Below are 22,924 nucleotides of genomic sequence, written 5' to 3' on the forward strand. Positions count from 1 at the left end.
GTAATGCAACTTGACTTTAAAAGTGTCATTATTTACCGAATGACACTTCACTTCATGACAACAGTCATAAACATTTATGAAGACTCCTTCATGTTCATGACATAAGAAACTATTTATTGTCCCTTTGAGTCATTTTCTTATTGTGTGGTCTGTGGCATGCTTTTCTGTTTGTGAGAAGATTCTTGCAGCTCTCAGACATCTCCACTTCAAGAATATCGTTCACTGTGATCTGAAACCTGAGAATGTGCTGCTCGCCTCAGCCGATCCCTTCCCACAGGTACCCACACAAACGAGCATCAGGGCTTATAAGTACAGTTAAAACCAGATATTTATGCACACTGAATAAAAAAGTCACACACAGTCTCAAGTTAAATCTTTTCTAAATGTTAGAAAACTTACCAGGAACCTTTTTTGTAACTTTCTTTAAGTTCAGCAGTTTACAAATATTTGGTCATTGTCAAAGATAATTATATTTTATCTTTGACAATGGTCAAACATTTTGGACATCCATCCACAAACCTCTGGCAGGTTTGCTGACGCATTTGAGTCAATCGAGGTTAAACCAGTGGGTGTATTTTAAGGCTGGAAACAGGTTGCGTGACACAGACATGAATACATGAATGTGCAAATCAACTCTTGCTCAAAAGCCAAAGACGTTGTGAAGATGATGTTGTAGCTGGTAATAGAGAGTCGTCGTCGACAGTGAAACATGTCCTGTACCGACATGGGCAGAAAGGAAGAAACCTTTAATTCAGACAAAATATAAAAAGCCAGATTGCAGTTTGTAGATGCACACAAGGACAAACCTTTTCATTTTTGGAGACTTGTCCAGTGGTCTGATGAAACTAAAGTGGAACTGTTTTACCATAACAACTATCATTGTTTGGAGGAAAGGCAGGGATGTTTGTACCATCTTAGTTTTGAAGCATTATGTTGTGGAAATGATTTTCTGCAGGAGATTCACGTCCTAAAATAGTTGCCTTCACGAGGAAAGAGCATTGAAATATTGAAGCAACATCTAAAGACATCAGCCAGGAAATAAAAGCTTAGCTACAGATTGATTTTCTGAATGGATATTGACCATAAGCATACAGCTAAAGAGGCTACAAAGGGTCTTAAGGACAACGAAGTCAGTGTTTTGGTGTTGCCATCACAAAGATTGAAATATGGAGAAGTTGTGGGAAGATACAAAAAGGCATTTGAGAGTGAGACGGTGTACAAACGTGACTGAGTTTCACCAGTTCTGTCAGGAGGAATGGACCAAAACTCCAGCAAACTTTACTGTGAGAAATGTCAGGTAGAAAATCCAAAAGGTTTGACACAAATCATACAGTTTAACCTGCAATTATCCCTGATACTTACTGAAGCTCTTATAGAAATTTGAAGAAAGTTACAAAAAATATGTCAAAACAAAAGTTTTCTAACATTTAGTAAATAAACGTAATTTTGGTAATTGTGACTGACCTAAAATGAGAAAGTTTTGATCTGATTCAACTCCAAACAGTGAGAAAAATGTCTTTTGTTTTAATTGTACATAGCATACTAATTCCCTAATTTACTTTTATGCACTCTTATTCTAAATATGTGCAGTTGATCATCTTCTTGTTGGTTCCAGGTGAAGCTGTGTGACTTTGGTTTTGCACGCATCATCGGTGAGAAGTCTTTCCGTCGCTCTGTCGTCGGCACACCTGCCTATTTGGCCCCGGAGGTTCTGCTGAACCAGGGCTACAACCGCTCGCTGGACATGTGGTCGGTCGGCGTCATCATGTACGTCAGCCTTAGCGGCACGTTCCCCTTCAACGAGGACGAGGATATCAATGACCAGATTCAAAACGCAGCGTTCATGTACCCGGTCAACCCCTGGAAAAAGATTTCCAAAGACGGTAAATGGGAAGGAGTTTAATCAATAATGGGCTAAATTGATTAAAGATGAACATTTGTCTTTTGCAAAAACCACACACAGAGACTGTAACTCAACCTTGTGTTATTAATCACCAACTTGCAAAGCATAAAGAAACTCAGACTTTTCTGGAACTATTTGGGTATTACTTTTTGACACTTTGATGACTCTGACTTCTGTGGTTGTATTTCTGACAGTCAGGCTTTGTTTCCACTCTTTAGTGGACACGTGATATGCGGAAATATTAGACTTAAATAGTGCACAAGCAGTAAGAAGGCAGTAATAGACTGTAGTACTCACAGTCTGGACCTATGAACCCAAATAACCTGGTACCTTTCACCTCCTCCATGAAAGTGTTGCTCCAGCAAAACCACCAGAGACACAGACGTTTGTAACCACAAATCTTTCTAGCTCCAGCACACGCAGCATTCACAGCTTTAGAAATTTAACCACCTAGCCTCAGCCTATCTGTGGTTGCATATTACTTGAAGCAACGACACCATTTTGAAAATGGAAACAAGAGACCTATGACTTTCCCGGTCCTAATTTGAACCTCAGTGAACATTCCAGCTGTATTTCAAAAAGAAAATTCAGAAAATCCAACATCCCAGCTCCACCAGAAACAATAACAGCAGAAGGTTTGACGCTTGGAGGCATGAAATCCCGTTCAACGCTGGAACAAGAAGATAAACTTTACTGTGTTGCCATGGATAAGATTTTTTTTTCCAAAGCAAAATGACTGTAAGGTGCAGCGATCAGACGATAACATCCAGGTCAAGCACATCTTTTGACTCTCTGCTGACTTTTTTCCAGTTCTGGGATTTTCCTAAATACAATAACGTTTTTAGGGCTTGCCACTGGGCTGACGTTTCAAACTAACAGCAATTACAACAACATACACTTCTTAATTTAAGTGTAATATTTGCTCACTAAGTATAGACAACAACTCCTCTGTCCTACAATAAGCTTAGGATGGTTTAATGGAAAAGCTTATAAAAAAATCTCTTTTTTTTCATGTAAATTAACTAAAAACATATATTTGCTACTATATTTATTTCATACTTGCTCTTATTTATTTTCTGTTCATTTTTAACAGCATTGTAAAACTGTTAAACAGGTATTTGATAAAGCAGTGATTTTCACTTTAATCATTTTAATAAACCATCTCACTATTATTGATTTCTAAGCTACCGACTTGATAAACAACCTGCTGCAAGTCAAGATGAGGAAACGCTACAGTGTCGACAAAAGTTTGAGCCATTCCTATTTACAGGTAAGTTAAGGAAACCATTTATTTGATCTCTCACACACATTTTTGAGACGTTGATAAAATTAAAAGTTTTTTGCTTTATCCAAAAGAACAGAAGCTTTTAAAATGATGAGATCTCCTAGAAATCTGTAAACTGTTAAATTATATTTTGCTAAAAAAATGTAAATTTAAGGCTGATGTGTGCATAATGGGAAAATAACCTGCTATTATTTTGCAAGTTTCCTCAGTCGCCAAGGACTGCATGCTCTTCATTTTTATTTAGCAAAAGTTTTAAGATAAGAACCCAAGTGTTAGAAAAAAAGAAATATTTTCACATGAAAGTTAGAAATTAACTTTCTAACTTTGTGAAATAACTATTTGATCCACCTGAAAACTCACTGTTTCCCTGAACTCATGGATAAATAGTTGATTCTCTTTATCTCAGCTTCTTATGAGTGTTCAGCAGATTATCTGCAAAATCAGTTTTTTCCCCAACTTTTCCACCATCAAGGGTGAGGTCAATGAACTGTGAAAAGATGTTGTTGCAATCTATACCAGACTGGAGTGAGCGACATGGAAATTAGTAAGAAGATTTGTGAGAAAGCCACAGCTGTTGGAGCCATAATTTAGCATAAAAGGAAAAATGAAATGACCATCGGGTTTCACTGGTCTGGAGTTCCATGAAAGATTTTTGTGTCACAGCATGTGGATAATAAAAAGAAAGGCAGAGAATGCTGATTATCAATTATGATATTTTAATGCACTGCAATGTATATATAATTGTTTTAGCAAGTGTACAGGAGAGTGTAGGAGACATGATTAGAATGTGTTCATTACCTTCACCATCCTTTAAAATGAGACCCAAAGAAATGGAAACATCCATCATGTTTCCATGCACATGCATTTATTAATCTATTAAGGCAGTCATAACAATATTAAAGCTGCTGTGTGTGACGGTGGTAATTTCAGCGTTGTTTCTTGTCAAATAAAACCACACACCGAACCCACACTGCTTCTCTGATGGTGCATTCTGAACCGGAAAGGCTGTTTAGCCTCAGTCTAAACTTGAAAGCTCTCATGAGGCTGAATTTCCATCCTCCTGTTTGTCTCCTGTGTTTCAGGACTACCAGACGTGGCTGGACCTGCGGGAACTGGAGACCAAGCTCGGTGAGCGCTACATCACCCACGAGAGTGACGATAGCCGCTGGCAAATGTACGCCACGAAGCACAAACTGTCGTACCCGGCTAACTACGTCCCTCCTCCGCCTGCGTCGGCCTCTGATGATGATGACGGCGGGGAGGACTCAGACATGAAAGGCCTCACTGAGAGAGTCAGCATCCTCTGACCACAGAAACGCACTCCTCCTGACTTTTTTTTTTTTTTTCAAAGAAGACGGTGCAGTCTACTGAGTGTGAAGACCTTAAACATTTGCAGAGAACATGCGTTTCTATCGAGAACATTGCTCTGCTGTTTGAACCTCGCAGCCTGCTTTGTGTCAGTTTCACTGCACTAAATCCAATTTCTTTCTCTTCTAACCAGGAGTCCTCAGAACTGCTTATCGCTCACCTCTGCTGTTATTGGTTCTTTTTCATCCTTTGAATGTTTGTGGGGAGTTTTTTTTTTATCTGGAAGGCTTCCCACTTTGATTTCAAATTATGTTTGACTCACCCAGCAAGGTTTAAGAGACTGAAAAAGTCACACTTGAACTGGTGAAATCTGTCACAGAAACCAAAGGCAGCGTGATCTTGTTCCGTCTCTGCAATGTGGATCACAGCAAAGCAAGAAATGGCCTTGGACCACGAACTAAAGGGTCTTTTCACCGCATATAGTGAAAGGAGCCTATTGTCTGATTAGAACTGCAGGAATTCCTAATGTGTGCCTTCAAGAACGTGGCCTTAATATTCTCACCATGTCTTTTTAAAGATGGGTTTTTATTATAAAAAATACTTTCTTTGCCAGTGATTACTCAACTCAATGCACAAAAGTCAAAGCCATTTTCACTCTCAAATGAAATCCCATAAATCCATGTCTTGCAGATGAAAAAGCCTTAAAAATGGGAAATATTGATCTATCAAGGATGTACTATTTGTAGTAATTGCCACCAGTTGGGAGCAATAATAGGAAACATAGCAAATTATAAATGACACTGTGAATTTGAAGGAAGACTAAAAACTAAGCTTCTTTTGACATCTTTTCCCCCCTCCAACATTTATTCCTCCGGCTAACAGATTATCTTGTGTCTAAGGAGTTGTCACTGAGTGGTGAAATTGCTCCTATTGTCATCAGTTCCTAAAATCAATCAGTGAATTGAAATCAAAATTATAGCACGTCCTCACAGCCGACTGTCATGCTGTCGAGGTCGAGCGGATAAATGGGAACATCTTTTCACAGCAGCCAGACTTCATCGCAACCACAACCTCTTCAGTAATGAGGCCTCTATGGATAATATAGATATATATTGAAAGGAAACTATAAAACATCCAGTCTGACTAAAAATGAGCTGTATTGTTACAAAAGGACAAGAGTTTCAGAGGCATGTCAGAAGAATTTGCAGCTGTTGCTGTGAAAGACGCTTCTGTGAAACAACTTTCTGCCTGTAATCAAATTTTGAAACAAGGTATTATGTTTCCTCCATTTTCTGATTCTTTACTGCTTTTGGCTGGTGTGTTACATACAATCTCAATGCAATACATTGAAGGTAGTGGGTGTGATGTGACAAACTGAAAAAGTTTAAAGGCATGTAAGTTATTTCGTGTTGTAGTAAAAGTGCTCGGGTGGACAGGATGGGTTGTCTGACTAGAACTAATATGCATGTAGTTAAACTACATTTCTTTTCAATATGTTGCTTTTTTTGTGAAGTACAGTTATCTCAAGATTTTTTTGGACACGCTGTAGTGATGACAGCCTATTATGAAAAATATGTAACCTGGAACTTTACGTAGTTGTCAAATGTGTGTAGATTGTGTCCATGTTGTTTGAATGACGCTCCTGGTCTTTATATCGAATGATGCAGACTTGAACTTTATTCTGTCTGTTCTAGAAATGTTAATAAACCATTGACATGCCCGTCTATCTGCGAGTTCATTTTAGGCCTTCTGAAGTGAAAACCTGCACAAATCCAAATGCATTTTGTTTGTTAGGCTGCGTTCACACTGACGCCTTATCATGGGTTTCTTAACCCTACTGTAGTGAAACAGCTCTCTGCTCTGTACTGGACCAACACTGTGACTCGTTTGCATTATAGTTTGAACTCTCTGATCCTCATCCTGTGGCTAATTTATGTTATTCCAAAATGCATTATGAGTAAATGCAGGAGCAATCTCAGCCTGTAGCCTCACCATTAAATGCAATTACTTGCTGCAGTGCAGGCCTGCAGGCACTAACGGATGAGAACGGAAGTGCAATCAGAATATGCGATCATGTTACATAAATACAGTACAAACTCTCTTTTGTTGTTTATTCTCTCTGTTAGCTGATAGTTATCTCAGCATCATGAGACCAAACACTCCAACCCCGTTTACCATAGTCTTCATTCCAAGTTAAAGACCGTATCCTTTTTTCTGACTATCAACAAGATTCTTTTAAGTCTCCATCCTTTAACTGTAATACAACAAAAGGGAGACATCTGAGTGACTGTATGTTGGCATTTGCATTTACACAGAGTAAGAATACTTTCATTTATGAGGCACCTTTTGTATCAAGACTGATGAATGGTTTCCGAAGCTGTCATTCTCTTTTGGTTTTTCATCTTGCACAATAAAATCTTAATTTCCTCTTCCATGTCTAATCCTCGACAAGAATCTTTTGATTACAAAGTTGGGCGTCTCTGCATTCACTTGCTAGTGCAGACAATTAGCTGCTAAAGTGCAGCCTGGGGCTCAGGTACAAAACTAACCTACACTTGATGGAGATGAAAGGAGATAGAAAGTGAGGAGGAGAAAATTATTTGGCATCACTTAGCCAACAGTGATGGATGCGGTTTTGGAGGATGTGTTTTCACTGCAATCGGCTGAAGTGTGGCTAACAGAGAATGGAAAACAAATTATTCTGCTTGCCTCTGCAGCCACAGGATCCTCTTGAGTTCCACTCAGCTCACTTATATGAGATTCTACCTTTATCCAACAAAAGCTGCTTTAAATTTCTTTCTTTTTTTTTTTTTTGCTGTTGGTGTGGAAACATCAGTACGTAAATCCACCTAATCTTTAATTAAATCCATGATGGGTCTGTGTGAGAACACACTCCATAATGTCAATTTACCTTAACAGAAATTACCATGACACATCAAGTATTACTTGTTCTTCACAGAGATAAAAAAAATATATATATATATATATATATATATATATATATATATATATATATATATATATATATATATATATATATATATATATATATATATACACACATATATATATAGATAGATAGATAGATAGATAGATAGATAGATAGATAGATAGATAGATATCAGTGTGCAAGGTGAGAAGTAATTCATTGCTGCAGCATGAACACTCCTCATTCCTTTATTGTGTTTTATTCAGAGAATCTCGATGTAAACAAAACCCTGATTGACAATATTTCTTACATAAGTCTCTTAGGCTGCATTCACACTGCAGCCTGAAGTGACCCAATTCTGATTATTTTGACGTATTCCGACCTGTATCTGATTTTTTTTTCATGACGGTGTGAACAGCACAGGTAGGATTCTTTTCAAATGCGACCCATATCCGATACGTATCCGATTCAAATGCCACCTAACGTCCAGTTCGCATTCCAGAATTGAACGTCACTGAAATGTGTAAAGCCCGGTGTGTTGAGACAGTTTTCTGTTAGATTGTTTAAGCTTCAGTTAATTAGTATTTGCTGTTTTAATGTTTACAGTTAGATTGAGAACAATAGGCACAAAATGATGGCTATGAGTCCAGTTAGCTCATTGTAAAACCAGGCATTAATCAATGTTTTACTAGTGACAATCATGATTTACCTGTGATAAGTGGCTAGTGTCAGCATCAAGCCCTGACTGAATGAATAGCTTTATTATTATAACCTACTCAGTGGTGGAGAAAGTACTCAAAAAATTTACATTTTTACTTGAGTCAAAGTAAAAAAAGCACATAGCGCGAAGCCAGGCTTCGCATAGCATCATCGTTTCATCCTGGCTTTATCTGTTTTCCACCAGAGACAGCAGCCTCAAATCCTGGCAGTGGTGGCTACTGTGGCTCTTCCGGCGACAGCTGCCGTAAGGCGCCACGGGCTGCCGCGACCTGCTACTGGCACCTGGATGCCTCTCTGCATTATGAATGAAATCGGTAATAGTATGCATACTCTGAGTTGAACAGAAAATGCTCAGCATCTGAGCCTCTGTTAAGATTGAAGAAACTTTCATTCAGTAATAATCGCTCTTTACTCATTTTCTGAATCAGAAGCTGCAACCGGAAGCCAAATTCAGCTTCGTCCCACCTGAGTGAAGTTGCCCTCCCCGGCCCACCTTCTTCAAATCAAACTAAATTGGTGTCAAACGTCTGTGCTGTGTTTATGTTTGTGCTATGTACCAGCACAAACATAGCCGAGTTAATTGACACCTATTGTGTCTGATTTGAAGAAGGTGAGGGGCTGGTTGACCTTCGATGACCTCTAGGAACTTTTCTGAATATCTTTAAAATGATAGCAGCACAACCAAAAATTTTGCTGCACAAACACCAATTTTGTCTGATTTGAAGAGCTTCGACCTGAATGGGCGAGCTAATAGGTGTGTCTATGTATGACTGGCGTCCAGCTTCTGGCCTGCCGCAACTGTGGCAGGTTGCGGCAGGCCACTCCTCGCTGGTCGTGGCATCCTATCAACCTTCGGCAGCTGTCACCGGAAGTGCCTCGCCACGAATTGGGCATCAACAAGTTTCTTTAAAAGGTCATAAAATCAGTCACAGAGTCACTGATGCTATAAGCGCACGCCGTACCTCACGCCAAACGAGCATCTTTTATTGGAGGATTATGAGGAATTGAATTCAATACATTATTGAATTTGTAATTAGCTCCAAAAATGTATTGCAATACTTTCGTTTCTTCATCAGCCATTTGTGTAATTCTCTCAACACATGCAATAATCTGTTAGCCCGGTCTAGAGCAGACCAGCTGCACAGGATAAATCACCAGGGCAACTTATGTGTAGTGAAACCTCATTTTGTGAAACCTTATTGCAGCTTCGTTAAGCCAGGATATCCGGAAAATCCCGGCTTAACCTGGTATCTTAGTTTTGTGAAACGGATCTCTTGTGGCAATTTTGTCATTAAGTACACACAGCAGTTTTTATTGCTGAAACAAGCACAATGTTTTTAAACAGAAAATACGGTTCTTTCATTTTAAAGTTACAATTTAACTTTCATCTGTTTTGCAATCAGATAAAAGGCCTTTCCAAATTAATATCCCAGCATGAATTTCTATTTCAGCCCATTTTGGTAATGCACATTTAGATTATGTTAAATTTTAAAAGTTTGGATGAAAGTCTTTACCATGACACTTTATTGCTTTGTTTATCTTTCCAAGTGATTTGAATTGCGAAGAATTGTACACACTCACCTATGATTTCCCTCTACTACTTGTGACAGAAACTGAAACTCGATGTAAAAAGGTGCAGCGTGTTGTTGAATTACAGTGAAGATGACAAAGAATGGTTTTGCATCACATTAAAATTCAAAGTTTGTTCAGTTTTGATGCTGCCTGCGACACTGTCAACGCGATCTGGCACCTTCCACTACGCATTTTCCATGTTTCATGTTATCTGCATTTTGTGAAGGCTTGACTACATTGTAAATAACGAACATTAGTCGAAGCTGAAAACAAAGGATGTGGTCATAGACTTCAGGAAACCCCCCACCCTCCTACATCAAAATAATTAAAGTAGTTTAAGTGGAAATATTTATGTTCACCAGAGAAAAGTCGAGAACAATTTTCTCGTCGTCAACCAACACATTGCAACATGTTTCAGATTTTTTAAAAAGTTTTGAACATCCACACTCACCACTGAATATTCTAATAGAGAAACCTCATAGACACACACACACGTATTTAGTGGCAACCAAAACAGTTAGGAGTATATCTGACAGATATATGTTGACCCTGTAGATACTGTGTGCGTTATGCATGTAGCATGTGCATGTTATTTCCTGATGTGGTTTCTCAGTTTTATTTTATTCTCTCTTCCCACACCAAGAGGCAGACTTATAGGTTGTTCACCGATGTTCTGTTCTAGAAGCGTAATGAAACAAAAATGTGAAGCTAATGATTTGATTTCACTCCTTTCTGCTTCACACACCTCAGGTATGTATGCCTGCTTCCTGGAGATAAACATCTGCAACAGCTGCTGATGTTTACTTAAGATGCAAGCTTTGCTCCAGGCTTCCTTCACAGGCTCTGTTTGTGTACGCTTGAGTCTCTAGGAACCATACAGAGGCATTTCTCCTTTCTGACAAACACAAGTCCAGTCCCAGCCTCTGCACAACTCCTTACATGTAGATCATTTAACTTATGAACTTTTGGAATGAGTGGAAAAGGGCACTGGAGCTGATCCACAAAAAACTGGGACATGGGTGACAGACGTTTCAGAGCTTGAAGTAAAATGGGTAATTATTACATACTTTATCACAGTCTGCAGATGGTTTCCAAGAACTGAGTTTCTTTTCCTCATTCAGAAGCACACATTATAGCATGCTTGTTATTATACCATTCAGCGTTAACTCCGCCCGCTGCTTGTGTGAGGTCACGTTTCCACCTCCTTTTTCCTCCGTTTGGCAGTTTGCTGCGAACACTCTGCTGACTTGCTGCTGACATTGAACTTGCTGCTGCTTTCAGGAAATCCTAAATAAGAAAAAAGCTTATTAAGAGAAATTACAAAGACAAAGGTCCACGTACTTTGTGGTAATTGCTTTTCTCGCCTGTGACGTTCTCACTCGTTGAGAACATGTGAGTCTGGATATTAAATTATGAGGGGTTTATTTTTCTCTGAAGAACATTTTCTGACCAGCAGAAACTGAAGCTGAAACATCTGTGGAACGTGTCCACTCCTTGGCCGGAAGACAGATTTTCTTCTTCAGACACACAACTCTGAACAAAAACAGGTGAGGCTGTTATTGACTGAAGTTATAAATGTGAAATATCTAACAGAATACTTTTAAATACCCATCTTAGAAGCAGTAGCACAAAGGTTAAAACAATGCAGATCTTGTTTTTCTAATCTTTAATATAATTTTTAAAAAAGCTCATTTTGTTTCCCAACAGAACCTTTTTTAACAGACATGATGCCTGACTATTGTGTGGTAAAGTTTGATTTTCTACTTTAGTGTTTTGAAATTCCCAGAGCAGGGCACTTTGAAATGTCTCAGGTTACAGGAAAAGGTTGTTTGAGAAGATGAAGTTATTGATTTGACTTTAAAATAATGGGTTTTGCTTTGTCTGGTTAAGCAGTGAAGCTCTAAATCAAACATATTTCTAGTTTCTAAAAGAGGAAGCAGTATTCATCTACTCCACAAACATTAGCGCAACTGTGAAATGAAAAGGCAGAAATGTTCTTGTAAAAACATTGCGTGATAAAACTCTGAGAATTAAGGACGGATGCTGATTTTTTTTATTGACATATTCTGCATATTCTTGTTTCATGTTCTTTTTGTGTTGCTCAGAAACAAACTTTGTGCGCAGATTTTTCACCTGCGTGCCCAGTTTGTTTCTCAGCAACTCAAAAAGAGCTTGTAAATGTAACAAAATAACTTCCAACAGAACCTCCAGCCTTTGTGCAGCTGTTATTTTTTCTGTTTCTGATCACATTTGGATTGACATGACCAACATCAACCCAAAAATGAAAATGCCACACATGAAAAATACTCATTTTTGCAAAGGGGGAATACCAACGTGTGGTTAGTCACGGTCTGATTACTACAACTGTACAGTTTTACAGAAGTGATCTGGAAAAAACCTTGCTGTAATACCATGCAAGTTTCCAATGCGTGTTTCTCTTGGAAAATGATTTGAATGAATCTGTGAATCAAACCACCACAAAAGCAGCTCCGCATTATGACTCATGAAGGTAATCTGATGCTGCCTGGATTCTCCGTTATTGGGTTTTGAGTATGTTAATTCCATTACAGGCGCCCTGAGCCTGTAAACAGAGCAGAACAAGCCAAATGGAGGAAGATAAAAATAAAAACATCACCGATCTCTAAGAAAAGTACAAAACATTTTTCTAAAAAAAAAAACCCAAAGCATTTCTACTACCTTTTTGTTCCCAGAATCAGCCCAAGAATATTGTTTCTGATGTCGATGCAAGAAAGTTTTTAAAGAATCGCTGAGCGACACTGATGGCACTTTTGAAGGGTCAGTATTGATGATGCATCCACACAGTAAATCAGGAAGACAATAAAAACAATCAATTTGCATGATGGGTCACGTTTGCAATATTAAATCTTTGAGCCAGAGTCAACAACTGGATACGTCTTTGTCGCTTCAAATTAAAGCTGGACAGCGAATTAAACTGTCAGCCTGTGAGCGTACATTTAAATCAGTAGCTGAATCTGACAATGGATTGTTCATCTCTCCGCAGAATTACAAATGTGCACAGCAAAATTAGATTTAGCCTGTATTAAAGAGCGATTGCTGGATACAATCTGTTGAGACTCTGTTCGTAAACCATTTCAATTCATGGGGTAGAGTTATGGAACAGATTAAATGAAGAGTTAAAACAAAAATTCAATACAATTTAAAAGGAAAAATAAGGAGGTCATTTTCACAAGATATAGAAATATGGGTGCGAGTTAGCACTAATATGTTTATGTATATTGAGGCAAATGCATATGAGTGTGTGGGTATGGCTCTATATATTTAGACATGTAAACCCAGATAAAGTGGAAAATTGATTTACCTGTTTATTTTTATTTTTGATTGGATTGATTGATGAGGGTCCATCTGAAAATATTGTGAGTTTAGTTCATAAGGTTCTTACTTCTTCCTATCCCTTTTCGAGCGTATTAAGATTACTGTGGTACAAAAATATGTCTTTTGCATTCCTTGTTTTTGTGCATAATTTTATACTACTACCAGGTTTTATTTAATTTTATGCTGTTCAGAGTGGATGAGCAGTTGCATTCAAATATTTATTATGTGACAGTAACGTGCAGCGCAGCAAAAAGAGACGCACAACATAAAAATGCGCTTTTATATAAATGTGTTTTATTTTCTTAATCTTTCAGGTGAACTTCCAAAACCACACAGCGGCTGAACACAGAGGACATGATGAACGTCACAGCCACAGCAATGTCAGCCACGCCAAATGCTACAACTACACAGTGTGTTGCTATTGGTTCGAATCCTATCAGCGATTTCCTGATGGCTGTTTACATCCTGGCTTTTGTCTTCGGCTTGACCTTCAATGTGCTGACTTTGTATCCAATATACCAGCAAGTAAAGCAGCAGAACGTTTTAGGGATCTTCCTGCTCAACCTGTCAATATCTGACTTGCTATTCGTCTTCACCATGCCCCTTTGGATAAATTATTACCGATGGGACCATCAATGGAAACTAGGTGTGACGTCCTGCAGTATCGCGGGATTCTTCTACTACTCCAACATGTACATCAGCATTTATCTGCTGTGTTGCATCTCTGTGGACCGCTGCCTGGTGGTCTGTTACCCACTCCGCTTCAAGCCCCATCGTACATCTCGATACGCATGGGTCCAATGTGCCGTAGTTTATGCTTTGGTTACAGCCATACACATATTCATTCTGATTAATGACGACTTAGCAGATGCTCATGATGACACAGACAACAGTGACCGTTGTTATGAGACCTACCCTCTGAAGCCCAAGGTGGCCTTGTATAATGTGATCAGAGTGGGATTCGGCTTCATACTCCCACTGCTCGTGTTGGGAGTGAGCTACTGGAGGGTGCTGGCCACTGTGGGGAAAAGTCCCGGCCTGAGTGCCGCAGCTAAGAGGAAAGTTCGTCTGCTATCCTATGGAGTAATTTGCATCTTCTCAATTTGTTTTGCTCCCTATCACATCCTCCTCTTTGTGCGCTCGCTTGTCCGTTTCTCATACGAAGATAAACTTCACTGTGGTTTTGAAAGAAACATGCACTTCCCCTTCTCCAGCACTCTGGCGCTGTCCAGTCTGAACTGTGTCGTGGATCCTGTGCTGTATGTTCTGGTCAGTAATGGCGTAAGAGATAAACTGAAACTTTGCTGTGGACGTCATGAACAGAAAGGGACGGAGGACTTCAGGCTGACTCAGTATAAAAAAGAATCATCTAGTAATGATATTGCCTTGATATGAAGGGAGGGCTGACTGTGATGTGTTATTTGTTTGTATGTATGTATGTACAATATGTATTAGCCCTTACGACCTCAATTACAGTGACTTAAAACTACTCATTCCTGTGACACAGGATGGGCGATTGTGATGCGAAGAAACACAATCTGTTTCTGTTTTTTTTCAGAAACATGTTCTCTCATTTATGTGACATGTGAACCAGTTTAATTCAACTGAAAAACCTGCAAAGGGGAAAACAGAAAATAGCACCAATAGCTATATAAAGGTGCACCATTATTACCTCTTAGTGTACATTTAACCTTCCTGTACATTTTTTATCAATTGCAGCTAATCTGATTAACCTGAAGCTCAGAAATTGTAACTTTTCTTTTTTTTTTTTTCTTCAGAACTGAGTAGCAGGCTTCCCAGAGGAATCTATTCTAGCATCATGACCCCAAGTTTAACATAGTAATCACTTACTATGTTAAATAGTAAGTGATTACTATTAAAATCTGTTGGATTATCTGGGAGGGTTGTGAAAAAAGTTCTGGTAGATTTTGAGGCAGAATAAGCAAATATTGGTTTGACAAGGAGTGTTAAGTCTTAATGCAAAGATCACCAGGCTGGTGTGGTTTGATGTTTAGTAAAATGTTATTATTTATTTATTTTTTTAAATTTTTTTACTTAAACTGAGAAAGTTGAACATAATAAATGTGCCAGTACATTTGAAACAAAAGTTAGGAAATGTTTCAATGACTAACTTCAAAAATGTCCTGAACTTTTACCAAGTGTGTGGACGTCTAGGGGTCTGTGAGATGTTTGTGTCTCAGTCTTCAGTATTTGCAGTGCAGTCTTTTGGCTTACTTGCTCCCGAGGCCTCTCTATGTGTCAGACAATTGTTGTTACACGCTTACAATGAACCAGTCTTTTTATTTTATTTTCATTCTGTGCATTTTGCACCATGCAGTTCTTGAAGTGTAAATAAAATCATGCATGCAATTTCCGCCACAAATTAACATCAAAACTCTTAAACTTTGGAGAGCTGTTGCAGTGGAAAAAAATGAAAATAAACCTCTGGTTTGAACAAGTGCACTGTGTTGAGGTTGTTCAGTTTGTTGCAACTGGCATTTTGATAATTTTCAAATGCTGGTGAAAAACACGGCAAAGCCCACATATCCAAATACATAGTCATTATCTTTGCACATAAAGATAATCATAAATCCAGCACAGCTGTGCCACTGTGTGCCGCGGGTTTGTCAAGTAGGCGAGGAAAATAATCAGGAGGCCTGTGTGCATCTGAGTGTGAATGAGGCTTAATTTGAGCTGATCATTTGAAAAGAAGCGTGGCGCAAGAAAAAAAGGAAGCGAGAGAAGAAAGAAATAAGGAAAAGAGAGAAATAAAGTTTATGGACTTATCAACGTTTGGCCCTGTGTCAATGGTCACGTTTTCAAAAGTTCTTCTAAGTTTAAATATTGCATGTTGACCAGGATACAAGAGAAAGGCTGAGAGAAACTCACACAAACTAAACCTGTTAGTGGGATGCAATACTCAGTATAACTAGTCAAACTTAAACATACCGCACCCTTGTATTTATATACCTGTCACTTGTGGTTTATTGCCTCTTCCTTTCTGGCTTCCAAGCTTAAATCTTGCAGTCTAATCTACGTGAGAAAAACAGCTTCTTGAGCTGTTCCTCTTGCACAATGCATGAATTTAAAATTACACTTACACGAAGGAAGTGTTTGCAATGCGCTACTTTGACATGCTTTTAGTGATACAGGCAGTTTGACGTAGTTTTTAGTCTTTCTCACTATCAATAAATGAGACCTTTGATAAGAGTTTATCCTTGTAGCCTTAGGTAACTTGAATGTTATATAAGAAATGAACATGGCATAATAAATCTTCCACTGGCTGACGTTGACGTGAGGTCAGAGGTGCTAATTTGAATTTTCTCTCTGGGGAATATAACACACACATCATCTGTGTGAGCTTTTATTCAGTTTGGAAATGTAACCAGTTAGGGTGGGAAAATGAAATCCGATCAAGAGACGAGACTCTTTCTGAACACACTGTGTTCTGGAGGACCTTGTCAAAAGACTTAATGTGTCCTTTTCTTGTAAAGAGTGTGGCTAACAAATAAAATGTATTGTTTTCAATGTAAATGTGGAAGAATTTTAAAGTTGGGAAGAAAAAGAAGAAATTGTGTTCGCCACATCTGGATGCCTACGTGTGTTATGCTGTTGCCATGTGACAATATTTGCATTGGCAAGAAATTAAACAGCCGTTCCTGACTGGAAATTGGCTGGTGAATTCGCTCAGTTTCAGTTCACAAAATTTGCGTGTTAATAGACTCTTTACCATCATATCTTTGTTTATTAGAATTTCACAATATTTCCTGTCAGCGTAATGTCTTTGGAGTCTGTTATTTCAGTCGCTGTCAGCAGATTTGACTTGGGGAAGTAAGTGCATGCTATTATTATGAGCCCCAGACATAGAGAAGAATGAGCGAAGGCTTCCAGCACAGATCGCTCAATTGCGCTTCGCAGCACAGTCTTCACTTTTGCCCCCGATACGGTGCTGAACACAGACCATGAGTTAGAGTCTATGTTCCTTAGGATATACATAAGGATGCTGCTATTTTCTTGATACAATCAATACTAAAGTAAAATGCTCTAAATGTTCCTACTATAAATATTTAAAGACTAGTGATGGCAGGAATGATATAGGAAAGTTATATTATGTCTTTGAATGAAGTGCTATGACATTATCAAGAGTAAAGTTGTTTAAAGATGGCGTATACCTCTTTTTCAACGGCCCATGCTGAGGTGTTCACTGTGGAAAAAAACTGAACTGAGGCCATTTCTGCATGTTAAAACAATCAACTGTGCAGTACAGATGGTTTTCACATGATCTTTTTCACACTTTGCAGAATATACCAGACACCCTCTCATAGTTTGGATGGCCAGTTTTAAGTTGGAAACTCTCCAGCTGCACTCTGAACGTTGTGCCCTCCTGCCTTCTGCTGCCAGCTCCTGCTTCTCCACCACCTAATCATCCAATCAGGGGCCGAGTTCAGAGTATCTTTGCTAAATTCCTGACGTAAGGGAGACAAGCTAAGGGGAGTGGAGATACACGAGACGCTCCACAACACGTTGACCAGCTTAATCGTGAATTGATGAGATTCGAGCTTTAAACTTACATAAGGTAATGAAGAAGTATTTAAATTTTTACACATTAGTTGTCTTCTGAAATGATATCTATGCAAAAGCGAGGACACAAAGAGAGTTTTGCCCTACATGTAAATTAAAAACAGCACAGTAATTGTGCCTTTCATCTTATAAATGTAAAACACGGTAAAGTTTGACAAAATTGAAGTTGTCGTCCGACGTCCGGTAGCATTTCTCCCAGGTTATTAAACATTTCTTTCTTTCTCCCGACTTAACTTTAATGAACGCCCTCAGCTTGCTGATGGACTCCTTGGTGAATCAGTACGGTGTCTTTGATTTGCTGTTATGACTCATGGCCTTATTGTGTGATGAAAGCTCGGTCTAAATGCGCCGTACAGACGAGCTATTCTTAGATATTATTCTTAGTGCACAGTCAATTATTGTAGCCTACACAAAAGTGGACTCAAAAGAGAATCATTTTTCATCTCTTTTTCCTCTATGCCCACCATAGTTTCTAAATTATACTTGATTGCTGATCTCCAACTGCTTATTATTTCATAGCATACCTTTAATAAAACAGCAAGCTTTCGTAATTAAACTGAATATACAACCACAAATCAGGAGTGGGCAGTCAACAAGCTAGTAATTAGTCATTGTGATTATTGTCAACTGAGTTGTGTTGGTTGTGTTTCCTACTGATGCAGAGGTGCCTCAGTTCAACAGACTGGTTCTGTGAGAAGTGAGTGGGCTTTCGAAGGTAGAGCGCCTAATTGCTTTTGTGATATTGATCTTGTGTTGTATGAAGATCAATACCTTAAGCTTTGTTCACTAAGAGACATCCAAACAACCCGATTTATGATGAAGCTGAAACCTTTGCGTGGTATGCAGTAAGCATAAAAAACTCCTGCTAAGGTAAAGCTCTGTTATGCTCTCATGTACTGAAATGATGACGGTTGTCAACAAAAAAAAAAAAAAAAATGGGGGTGATGAGGATCAAATACGGCACAGCGGGACAACAATAAAGATATAAAATAACTGGTATTAAATCATGCATATTCTCTCATCTAATCAAAAAAATCTCAGATGCTGGTTGGTTCATCACCTGTACTGAGACAGAAATAAAGAAAGTTCCTATCAATGGTGGTGATGGATTCCTATTGCAGCTAAGCTACAGTATACACTCAAGCACACATTTAAAGTATTTATTGAAAACCAGCTAAGAGGACTTAGCTGGTGCAACCTGCTTTTCTCTACAGCTGCATGATGTCCCAGTTGATTATTCTGTATACTGGACAGATGAAGCAGCATCACATTTTTTCAAATCCCTAACCACAAAGTCGTCAACACATAACCAAGTAACTATTTTAACTTTAGTTGTTTGAAAAATTTTGTTTTTATCAAATATGACTCAAAAGAAATTTGACTTTGTGATATAGCGCCTTGAAATTGGGTCTCTGTCTCTTTAAAAACGCCTGCTTTTTCTGAAACTCTACCTTCAGCAAGTCATCACAATATTGCTCCTCTATTAACTCTTTAATGACATTTGCACAAATGTCGCACTGGAAGTAGCACCTTTAATGAGCTCAATAGAGGCCCAGTTCTGCAAGGTGTTTGCTAATTGCTGCTGGCTAGTCTGAAGGATTGGAGAAGGGAATTTTAAGGGGTGGGGCTGTTGTGTGAGGCTGAAATTTGAAAGCTCCAAGGAGGAGCTGAGTCTTGAGGGATTAACTTTGTATTGTGTAAAGCTGAAAGAAAGTCAGTTTTACATAATATTCCTTCAGTAGCAAATGTGAACAACGACCCCAAGCAGGCTGCCACACCAAAACCTGACTTGAACTCAACAAAGTCAATATTATGGACTGACCACTGTAAAGCTCTGCTCTCAGTCCTGAAAAGCTTGTGGAAGTAAATCCAAAGTGTTTCCCATTGTCATGTAGACAAAAGGGTAATTCTACCAATAGACTGATTTAAACTCAAACAGTGAGAAAATTGCTAAATCTTGTATTTTGTTCTTTTGCTATACGAGGATCTGGGAATTAATTGTACTATTTCCACATTACCTCGGTGTGTGGACTTTTTTTGTTGTTACTATAATAAAAAGGGGAATTTTGTTCATTGTCATTTCCCTATTTCAAATATAAAATACTTCCTTACAACAGATTGCTAACCACAAGAAAAGTTTTATTTTTCCCTTTGGAATCGGAAAACATGATCTTCATAAAAAGAAGGCCTAATTTCTTTTTGTAGAGTTTTGTGCTGGTATCCTGACAGAACGTTAAGAGACTGGGTTGTTTTTTTTTTTTTGGTTTGGTTGTGCTTATTCTCATCTTTTTAAATTTGACCTAAAGTTGAAAAGATAGGCTTTTTAACTTTAGGTTAAAAAAGTTTGATCAGTATCACAAAAGGCGAAGTTAAAATCATGTTGAAATCACTGGTTTGATTCCATTATCTAATTTTAACACCATGCGAACATGTTTACAAATATTTCTAAGTTTTTCCAAAGAACAATAACTCTTCTTAGTCTTTGTGTTGAATTGCAATGGTGCTTTTTTTCCAAAAAAAAAAAAAAGTGTGTGTACTGTTGTAACAGTAATCTTTTATAGATCTTGAATCAGACATTTTGTTTACGCATAGAGGTCTGGTTTCAACAACCTTTGCATAATGAAACCCTGATGTGCTCCTTTAGATACAGGAATGAGTTGATTGTAGTGCGTATTATACGTGGTTTAGCATTTGGATGTGTTTGGAAGAATCCCCCCAGGGAAACCCGAGATGACTGTGACTCTGACTCCCGGCATCACAACGATTTTATTTCTTGAGAAAAGGCAGAATGAAGTCGTTCTTTATTCCTTAACCAGAGTTAAAGTGAAGCTGCAGCTGTTACAGATATTGCATTACAAACAGCAAGGATGACGTCAAGATATACGTTACGATAAGAATACAGCATTTTTTTTTTTTTTACCATAAACTCTAGTAGAGGAGCTAAAAATCTTTTCTCGCTCTTCCAATTTCAGCTCAACATTCCTGAACATAATTTTGAGTCCTTTAGCTAATAATCCATGAACTATGTCTGCTACACACCCCAAGCTTGGTAGCCCATTTATTCCTTCATTAACCTGCCTGTTTGCATATTTCAACATTAAATCTGAGCAGTATCAGAATTTAGCCAAATCTGTAAAGCCTTTTAAAAACTTGATTAGGTTTTTAGAAATTTCTTGAGCTCCTTTCCCAAACATGTTCACTAAATGAAGGATTTTACGAGGAACCCAGTTTATGATGGTATGAAATTTCAATTTAAGGAACCTGCAGCGTTTCTGTAAAACTACTTCTGCCAAACAACGTGGTGAAACAACAGGAGGATGTGAGTAGGTTGTAAATTTCAATGAACGCAACAGTTCATTGTGAGTAGTGTGGTGTTAAAGCATAATCAGCTTGCAACAAACGGTGAAAGTGGGAGAGACAATGTCATTTACATGCACCAAGTAATAGTTTGGCTTTAAATGTGCTGAGTAAGATGTTTGTTTGTTAATTGTTTACACAAACAAGCATTGTGCAACGCAGAATTAAACTGTCAGCATGACGGTTTTAATGCATAATGCTTTGGATCATTAGCTAATTTCTGCTGACACTGAGCGCTCATTCAAATTCAATTTGCAGCTAATCTGAAAACACTTTCACATCAAACTTCATAAGACAGGAAAACATAGCTAACCTTTAACTCTTTTGTGGGAGAGTGGCTGGACATAACTAATTATTATCATTAATAATGAATTTTTAATAAACATGATAATAATAATTATCATCATAACTGGTGATCCTACAGGTAATGAAAATAAAAGAAACAATAGCTTCACATCCTGAATACAAAGTCTTGGCAAAACAAATCTTATAATAATTTCTACGTAACCATTTCATAATTGATAATAGAAAAAAAAGCTACGCAGTGTTATTGGTATTTTCATGCAAAATAAATTTTTTCGTGTTTAATAAAATACATGAAAACATCATGTTTCATGTTTGAGAAAAATAACTGAGTGTCTATGCTGGACTTGGATCGTGTTTTAAAAAAACATTGTGTGCGATGACTGGTGAATGCGGAGCATGTCAAAATGAAAGAAAACATTAGACTCCTGTCAGTCCTCACCCAGTTATCTTGGTTTGGACACGTCCAGCCTTCATCGCCGTCTCTTCCTCACCCTCACTGTTCTGTCTTGTCTATTCCTGCTATGTGTTTGTATTACCGGCAGAACTGAGTAATTTCTTCTGCACATCTGTGATTTGTTAATTCCAGTGCAGTCCACCCATTTCTCTGTGTCTGTTCAGAAGTTTGTGAGCCCAGTCTTAGACAAGAGCTTGCGAAACACCGTCTGATCCATCCGCTTTTGCCAGTTGTGACTCATAGAGAAGATTAGAAGTCATAGAGCTCCTTCTAAGAATTTAGAAGGTGAAACTAATAACACAAAAGTACACACACAAAGCTCAGCAAGCGAAACAAATTCTGTGTCTTTTGTACATGCAAAACTTCTTCAGTCTGCGACTTCTGCTAAAGGAGACACCATATTGTTTTCTACGCTCGTGTTGCAAGACAGCTATGTTCCAGAGAATTGCAAAGTAACGGTGACTGTGAAAAAATGCCCAGATAACAACTGAGTGGTTTCTGTCTGAAGGCATGCCATGTTAGAAAATCCTTAAAGCACATAGATTTGTACGTTCCAGTACCGACCGCAGATTGTGTATGGTTTTCTACTGATGTGCTTTTTGACTTTTGGTTTTAGATGTCAACAGGTCAAAGGTAAAGGAAACAGCCCTTCCAAGCATCTGAAGTATTTTGTTTTTGACAGGGGGGGTTTGAATTATGGACGTGTGCAACACATTACCAGATCATTCACTGAAAAAATGTGACATCCACAAAGTTGAATGTATTTCACTAGAATTTTATATGTTAGATCAACATGAAGTGTAGCATAATTGGGAAGCGAAAGTTAATCATACACCGTTTTCAGCATTTCTTTGCAACTACAAACACTAAAGGTGCAGCATGCATTGGTATTCAGCTCTCCCATTTTAATGCTATGGAATTGCAGCTGCACGTCTTTTAGGATACACATCTAGAAAATGTGCGAAAGTTGTTGGTCGTTGTCTGCTTGATGTTGTCTTCCTCCTCGGTTCTGTCATGCACCTCATGCACCTGGGCTGCATGAGTGTGGTTTCTTAACAGACTGCTACCACAATACCCGAGAATCACGTCCTCATCAACTTACCTGCTTTAAAGGCCCTTGCGTGCTTATTGTGTGCTGGATAATTAATTAATTTA

At 38.3% G+C, this 22,924-nt stretch overlaps 2 protein-coding genes and 1 long non-coding RNA gene across 6 annotated transcripts in view; 2 read left to right on the top strand and 1 right to left on the bottom strand.

Moving 5' to 3' along the window:
- The window catches only part of prkd2 (protein kinase D2), a 43,582-nt gene extending 37,362 nt beyond the window's left edge, over nt 1-6,220 (top strand). For both annotated transcript variants that reach the window (XM_055028426.1, XM_055028427.1), the window contains 4 exons: nt 179-277; nt 1,616-1,883; nt 3,088-3,173; nt 4,271-6,220. In XM_055028426.1, coding sequence (XP_054884401.1) covers nt 179-277; nt 1,616-1,883; nt 3,088-3,173; nt 4,271-4,495 — 678 coding nt within the window. In that variant the 3' untranslated portion in view covers nt 4,496-6,220. The remainder of the gene's footprint in view (nt 1-178; nt 278-1,615; nt 1,884-3,087; nt 3,174-4,270) is intronic.
- A 4,600-nt stretch (nt 6,221-10,820) lies between these two features.
- On the top strand, nt 10,821-15,530 carry gpr184 (G protein-coupled receptor 184). 3 transcript variants are annotated; one of them, XM_055029072.1, is made up of 3 exons: nt 10,821-11,264; nt 12,429-12,513; nt 13,386-15,530. In XM_055029072.1, exon 3 carries the CDS (start codon nt 13,426-13,428, stop codon nt 14,464-14,466), a length of 1,041 nt encoding a protein of 346 aa, XP_054885047.1. In that variant the 5' UTR covers nt 10,821-11,264; nt 12,429-12,513; nt 13,386-13,425; the 3' UTR covers nt 14,467-15,530. The 3 variants fall into 3 exon arrangements, with proteins under 3 accessions (XP_054885047.1, XP_054885049.1, XP_054885048.1); XM_055029074.1 differs by lacking the exon at nt 12,429-12,513 and having other exon boundaries at nt 10,822-11,064; nt 11,155-11,264; XM_055029073.1 differs by lacking the exon at nt 12,429-12,513 and having other exon boundaries at nt 10,822-11,064; nt 11,174-11,264.
- On the bottom strand, nt 11,146-21,961 carry LOC129359442 (uncharacterized). Its single transcript, XR_008605896.1, has 3 exons — nt 21,755-21,961; nt 12,129-12,298; nt 11,146-11,250 (listed from the first exon to the last, which is right to left on the bottom strand). It is a non-coding gene; the product is annotated as an uncharacterized LOC129359442 (long non-coding RNA).
- Nucleotides 21,962-22,924: the final 963 nt, after the last annotated feature.

This window comes from Poeciliopsis prolifica, unplaced genomic scaffold (assembly GCF_027474105.1).
Source record: "Poeciliopsis prolifica strain line A6 unplaced genomic scaffold, Auburn_PproV2 SCAFFOLD004, whole genome shotgun sequence".
In the NCBI taxonomy this organism is placed as follows: Eukaryota; Metazoa; Chordata; class Actinopteri; order Cyprinodontiformes; family Poeciliidae; genus Poeciliopsis; species Poeciliopsis prolifica.